The 7500-nt window shown below is 46.5% G+C and overlaps 1 protein-coding gene across 4 annotated transcripts in view; it reads left to right on the top strand.

Annotated features, from left to right (window-relative positions):
• arhgap9 (Rho GTPase activating protein 9) overlaps positions 1-7500 on the top strand; it is a 51500-nt gene that overhangs the window by 13291 nt on the left and 30709 nt on the right. For all 4 annotated transcript variants that reach the window (XM_076267648.1, XM_076267647.1, XM_076267646.1 and 1 more), the window contains exons 4-5: positions 140-471; positions 4235-4474. In XM_076267648.1, the coding sequence (XP_076123763.1) occupies positions 140-471; positions 4235-4474 (572 nt within the window). The remainder of the gene's footprint in view (positions 1-139; positions 472-4234; positions 4475-7500) is intronic.

Genomic DNA, 7500 nt, shown 5'->3' with positions numbered 1-7500 from the left:
AGAGCTACTATGTAATTGCATAATTCTGTAATCATAGAATGTATATTGTGAATGTATATTGTCAATGCATTGTGATTATGAGCTGCAGGTCAGCATCAGTGTATTGTAAAACCCTTTATTTGTCTCTCTCTTCACCCAGCACCCAAAACGTTCTGCCGCTCCATGGAGGATCTCAACTCCAACGGCGCGGGCTTGATGGCGGGCTCCGTCGGCGGCCGTTTCCCCACCCTGCCCCTGCCGGTCAACCCCTCGTTCACGTCGCCCTCCGGGCACCTCATGGTCCCTGGGGGCCAGCCGTGCAGCACCAACTCGGCGTCCATGCCACGCAGCAAGAGCTCCAGCAACCTGCCCCAGAACCCATATGGGGAGATGGGGGTGACCCTCATCGGGCGCGGCACACACGCCACCGGCCCCTCCAAGTCCTACAGCTACTGGGACATGGCAGTGCCCGAACGCCGCTACAGCCAGCAGGTACGGCCGGCCTCAAACGTCAGGAGCCCTCTCTTTCTCCCCCATCCCTCACCCCAATCCCTCTCTCCTCATCCCTCTCTCCTCATCCCTCTCTCCCCATCCCTCTCTCTCTATCCCTCTCTCCTCATCCCTCTCTCCCATCCCTCTCTCCCACCATCCCTCTCTCCCCATCTCTCTCCCTCTATCCCTCTCTCCTCATCCCTATCTCCATCCCTCTCTCCCTCCATCCCTCTCTCCCTCCATCCCTCTCTCCATCCCTCTCTCCCTCCATCCCTCTCTCTCTCCATCCCTCTCTCCTCATCCCTCTCTCTCTCCATCCCTCTCTCCTCATCCCTCTCTCTCTCCATCCCTCTCTCTCTCCATCCCTCTCTCCTCATCCCTCTCTCTCTCCATCCCTCTCTCCCACCATCCCTCTCTCCCCATCTCTCTCCCTCTATCCCTCTCTCCTCATCCCTATCTCCATCCCTCTCTCCCTCCATCCCTCTCTCCATCCCTCTCTCCCTCCATCCCTCTCTCTCTCCATCTCTCTCTCCTCATCCCTCTCTCTCTCCATCTCTCTCTCCTCATCCCTCTCTCTCTCCATCCCTCTCTCCTCATCCCTCTCTCTCTCCATCTCTCTCTCCTCATCCCTCTCTCTCTCCATCCCTCTCTCCTCATCCCTCTCTCTCTCCATCTCTCTCTCCTCATCCCTCTCTCCCTCCATCCCTCTCTCTCTCCATCCCTCTCTCCTCATCCCTCTCTCTCTCCATCCCTCTCTCCTCATCCCTCTCTCTCTCCATCCCTCTCTCCTCATCCCTCTCTCTCTCCATCCCTCTCTCCTCATCCCTCTCTCTCTCCATCCCTCTCTCTCTCCATCCCTCTCTCCTCATCCCTCTCTCCTCATCCCTCTCTCCTCATCCCTCTCTCCTCATCCCTCTCTCTCTCCATCCCTCTCTCCTCATCCCTCTCTCCTCATCCCTCTCTCCTCATCCCTCTCTCTCCATCCCTCTCTCCTCATCCCTCTCTCCTCATCCCTCTCTCCTCATCCCTCTCTCCTCATCCCTCTCTCTCCATCCCTCTCTCCTCATCCCTCTCTCCTCATCCCTCTCTCTCTCCATCCCTCTCTCTCCTCATCCCTCTCTCCTCATCCCTCTCTCCTCATCCCTCTCTCTCTTCATCTGTCTCCCTTTCTCTTATACTCTTCTCACTGTGTCTTTCATCATCATCATCATCATCATCATCTCTCTCTCTCTCTCTCTCTCTCTCTCTCTCTCACTCTCTCTCTCTCTCTCTCTCTCCCTCCATGGGTTTCATTCTTTCTCCTCATCTCCTCATTTCTTTCCTCTTGTCTCCCCCGTGCTCTGTAAAGCCAGTAAGCTTTAGGATTAGAGCTGCATTCAGCAGTCGGGTCACAAGCTCGGGGTTTCCCACCAAACAACACGCCTGCTGCATGTGCATGCCGGACATGCGCATACACACGCATGTACAGAATATAGTAAGCCCAAACAAACACACACACACACACACACACACACACACACACACTCCTGGGAGAAAAGGATTAGGCAATCTCAGAACATCAACAGTATCTGATGTTTATGTAGGATTTGTTTGTTTTGTTTTATAAAACATGAATCCTGGAATCCTCAGTAATAGCCTAGTCATCTCTCAGTGTTGGGGTCTCTTTGTACATTTGCCCTTGTGTGTGTGTGTGTGTGTGTGTGTGTGTGTGCTGCAGCTCTCTCCATTGGGGAGCTGCCTGAATTGGCAGTGGTTTAAATAGCCTCTCCACACTCGCTCCACTTAAACGTCCCCGATATCTAACATTAGCTGGGAAACAGCGCTTCTTGGAGCCAGCTGACCAACCGGCGGGGGTTGGGGGGACAGATCAACTTTATAATACATCATCTCAGCACACTGCACACACACACACACTGCACACACACGCATACACACACACACACACACACACACACACACACACACACACACACACACACACACACACACACACACATACACACACATCTGGAACTAAAATAATGTAATCTTGTAAAACACAGGCTCATGCTAAGTTCACTTCAACCACAGTTATGTCAGAATCCCTCCCTCCACCCCCACCCCACCACCACCACCCAAATACAGACATGCACACATCTATGCACACGTATCAGGACTATTTATGTGCTAAGCTTTTAACACACACACATGCACACACACACACACACACACACACACACACACACACACACACACACACACATACACATGCACACACTGCTGAACTAACCCATGTTGTACCTTTTTACACACACACATGCACACACAGCTGAACTAACCCATGTTGTACCTTTTAACACACACACATGCACACACAGCTGAACTAACCCATGTTGTGTTCATATCAGGCTTTTTTATAACAAGCTTCCTGAACAGGTGTGTTGAATTAGGGAGTGTCTACTAGACACTGCCGGCAACGGAAAAACGTACGCACTTCAAACTCCTGCCCGAAGCCACAACCCCCCCCCCCCCAGCCCCCCCGCTGAGCAGCTCTGCAGCACCTTCCTGCACCTACCCTGCATACCCCTCTAATGCACCTACCCTGCATACCCCTCTTCTGCACCTACCCTGCATACCCCTCTAATGCATACCCCTCTTCTGCACCTACCCTGCATACCCCTCTAATGCATACCCCTCTTCTGCACCTACCCTGCATACCCCTCTTCTGCACCTACCCTGCATACCCCTCTAATGCATACCCCTCTTCTGCACCTACCCTGCATACCCCTCTAATGCATACCCCTCTTCTGTGGATTCTACCTGCTGTTTGTAAACATCATCTTTTGTAATGCTGCTTCGTTTGGTTTGTGGCTTTTTGAACACTCTGCCCTCTAGAGGAGATGTCGGACATGGCACCCATGCCACACGTGCGGCGGGACCAGGCTGGCAGTCATGTCATTAACATAATTGAGTGGGTTACATAACTGGATAAGCTCAATCATGCGCCTACCTTTGATTTTTTGAGTGAAAAAAAAATCCTTTCTATATAACCTGGGACCATAGCAGAGCTGGTCCCTTCCTTAGTGGATCTATGATATGGTTCATTTCAGTTAACATGTTTTTTAATACCAATTTAATCCTGGTGGGTGTGCTGGCCACAGAGCATTATGGTTGACCCCAGAAGAGCATTATCAGATTTTCAGATCTCTCGTTGTGTCCACGTTGTTCTCCCTGGGCTTGTCTTTTCAGTGGAATGCTTTAGTCATTTCACACTGTGTGTGTGTGTGTGTGTGTGTGTGTAAACGATTAAAGCCACATCCTCTCTTAGCTGAGGCCCATCTCACATTCTCGCAGGCATACACACACACACACACACACACACACACACACACACACACACACACACACACACACACACACGCGCGCGCGCGATGATCTGCACACACACACACACGACATGCATCATGCTCACATACACACATACAGAGTGGAGATATGTGTGTGTTTGCACGTACTGAATACCTCAGTTACTGGCTCTATTAATACAAAACAATCACATCTGGATGTGACTGTCATGGCACTACAGCCTGTGCAGGAATATGCATTCACAGACAAGTGCAAGCTAACATTCACCTTGTTTCATTCCCCTGAAGTTGAAAAGCATTCTCATTCTCAGAGAGTGAAAATGTGTCTTTGTGGCCACATTTTCACTGCTTTCCCCCCCCTTCCCAACACCACTAACACATTCCACCGTGTCTGGCTTCCTTTGGGCTTTTGTCTACAGGGTTCCAGGCCCCATGGCCTGCTGGAGTCGCCGGGCTACGGCACCTTGCAGACGGACCGACGGACGCATCCCGCGCCCCCGAGCCCCCCTCCGGGCCGGCCGCCGCTGCAGGTGCTGGACCAGTGGGAGCAGTACCGCGACCCCAGCTCGGGCCGCACCTTCTACGTCAACACGGTCACCAAGGAGAGGTCGTGGAAGCCGCCGCGCCGGGCCAAAGAACGCCAGCGCGCCCCCAGCCTGGTAACAGAACCAAACAGAACCAAACAAAACGCTGGAACGTTATAAGAATCCTAGAACTTAGTACTGGGAGTACTTTCTTTTGGGTGCAGGCGTGTCAACATAGTATCTAGTCAATACTAGCTTTGTATACTTCCGAATGGAAATCTTTGTTATTTAAAGTAGTCATTAATTTCAAGAATTAAATTCAATCATTGCAAATTTATTTTTCTTATAATTAACTGTATGATTTAATGAAAGGGGTGGGATTAAAAAAGTGTAAACTTCTTCCCACTCTTTTTCAAATATGTTAAGAAAAAAAAGAGAAGATCCTTGTTTTGTTGCTGTCTTGTTGACACATGTTTCTTGCATATTTAAAATAAAAATGACAATCAATCAATCAGGCGTGTCAACATAAAAAGTCCAGTAAAAATATACATATAGATCTAGATTTAGTAAAAAGACATTAAAACAGATAGTATAAAACATAAGATAAAAGAGCAGACTATACAAACAGACTAAAAGTGCTGTAACTATAGATATGATCAGGCTGAAGGAGGGAGGAAGCTATTCTTCACCCTATCCTTGTATACATCATTGAACATAAAGTTATTTTGAATTCCATATGGTACTATGAAGCAGAATAGAAGTCAAAGAAGTATACACTCATAAATAAGATTTCCAGCCCTGCACATTCATTTATAGATCTCTGTTGGCAAGAGGTGACAATTGCTCCTCACCTGGCTCAAAGGTGTAACTAGCACCTGAGATGATTGAGTCACAGTCAGGGCTGGAATTTCACAGTGGCTATGACAGCCATGGGTCCCGGAGTTAAATTAACATTAGGGTACCAAATGGATCTACTAGGACCACTGGAAATAATAGAAATAAACATTTTTGGTTATTAGCTGAACCTGCGTTCCTGTCATGTTGTGCCATTCTAGGTGGGTCCGGGGGCATGGTCCCCTGGAAGATTTTTTTTTTATATTTTAACATTTAAATGCATCAATCTGGAGTTTGAAACACAATTCAGAGGTTAGACTTTTCTTACTTTTTATATATGGATGGGAATATTTGTGCTTCCCAACCACAGAGCATATTTGCTGAGCTTCACTCAAGATAAGATAAGATCTTGGTCATTGTAATGGCCATCTATACATGCTATATCTTCCTTTTTCAGGACAGTTTGGGCTACCCATATCTGGGAAAGTATGATGTGATAACATTTGGACAAAATCATTTGCGTCTCATAATTCTTTTTCTTGCATTAATGTCATTAGGAAGCATGCTAGTTGAAATATATATTCATATCTGTGTAAGTAGGATTGTCTGGAATCTGGCAATATCAGAACCATGATGGTGGGATACTCTATGGCAAAGCAATTTACAACAATGAATGTACTGACATAAATAGTTTACATTAGAATACAATCGAATCAAGTTGAAGATCATATAGAAATGTGTTGCAATTTCAAAACCGGATTATGGGGAACTACCTACTGTACAGAGACATGCTTTATATTCTCGTATTCTGTAAGGTCTGCTGTTTATCGTGATGTAGGGTTTACCATGTTCGTGAGATACAGCCGGTCAGTACTGGGGCAGCAGTAGAAAGGGAGTAGTGACGCCCCTACTGAGGTAAATGCCGGATGCATGTTTTAGGTCTCAAATAGAGGACATGCTGGGGTAAAGAGGACATCTGGTCACCTGACATTATTTGACGGACCGGGTTGACACTTTAGCATGTGAAATAGGGGTTGTGGTGTGAAGCCAGTCAAATGAGTGAGTCCCACAGCCATTGCTTGCGAGTTGGCAGTCCTGCACAGACATCACTTGTATCATCACATGAAAGAGCTTTTTATCAGCTTTTAAACAATGTTAGCCATTAGTTGCTGTAGTAAACGGTTCGTGAGAAAAGTAACTTTAATTTAATCATATCATTCTACATGATCACAAGCTCTTCAATCAACAAAAGACAAACCATATATCAGAATAAACAACAGACCTTGCCGAAAACACAGAGGTAAAGAATTCCCCTGTACAACTAGACATCCAGAGTAATCCGGTTTTGAATTTGCAGCAAATTTCTACATGCATGTCTCTAACTTTGGGCTTTAAGTTTCACAATGTGCTTACATTTTTCAATACATTTCATAACAGGCCAAATAGAAAATAAATGTTAAATATAGCCTAGATATCTGTAATTATTAAAATCAGATGATGTACAGTTCTGTGTAATATGACATGTTTCATGTTTTTGTAATGTTTCATACAGTGATGCAGGTCTACTGCTGTAAGTAGGCTAAATAAAACTTTGATCATTTTTATGTAGCCTACTGTATAGTTAACTTTGGCCTTTGTGCCCCCCGCCAAATATGCCAAACTGAATACCAAGTGGCATTGTCCCTAAAATTACGAAATTCCTGGTCACAGGCCTGGTCACAGCAATCAGGACTGCCAACTGACCCTTTAAAGAGTTCATCCCTGCTGAAGAGCTGGTCTCTTTATGCCTCACCAGAACACACAGTAAAGGGATGCAACAATTAATCAGTTAGTTGCCAACTATTAGATTAATTGCCAACTATTTTGGTAATCTGTTAATCAGTTTGTGTCATTTTTTTAAAAGGAAAGTGAAGGAAAATACCTCAGAATTCTCTGATGCCTTTCAAACTTGAATATGTTCGCCTTGGCTTACCCCTCTATGCCAGTAGACAAAACAAGACATATTCTTGGGCTTTGCCTAACAGATTGACATTGTTTTCAACCATTTTCTGACATTGTATCGATCAAACTAATCTGTTTCTCAAGAAAATAATCAACAGATTAATCGTCTATGAAAATAACCTTTAGCTGCAGCCCTAGCCAGCACTGGAACCTTGGGCGGCCATCTTGTGTTGTCCTCTGTGAGGCTGGACAGTGGCCATGACTCTGATGGCTCTCGCTCTGCCCTTGGGGCAGTTAATGCGGCCTGGGAGCGAGCTGGGGACTCTCATAATAACGAGTGATGCAACACAGAGAGATGGGGCAATTTTTCAAAACAGAAGATGTGA

This window comes from Alosa pseudoharengus, unplaced genomic scaffold (assembly GCF_046254945.1).
Source record: "Alosa pseudoharengus isolate Yale_2024_CS ecotype anadromous, Long Island Sound unplaced genomic scaffold, YU_APseudo_1.1 YU_APseudo_1.1_scf_5, whole genome shotgun sequence".
NCBI lineage: Eukaryota > Metazoa > Chordata > Actinopteri > Clupeiformes > Clupeidae > Alosa > Alosa pseudoharengus.
Note: the sequence above shows the minus strand (reverse complement) of the source record. Positions and strands in the feature narration are given on the sequence as shown.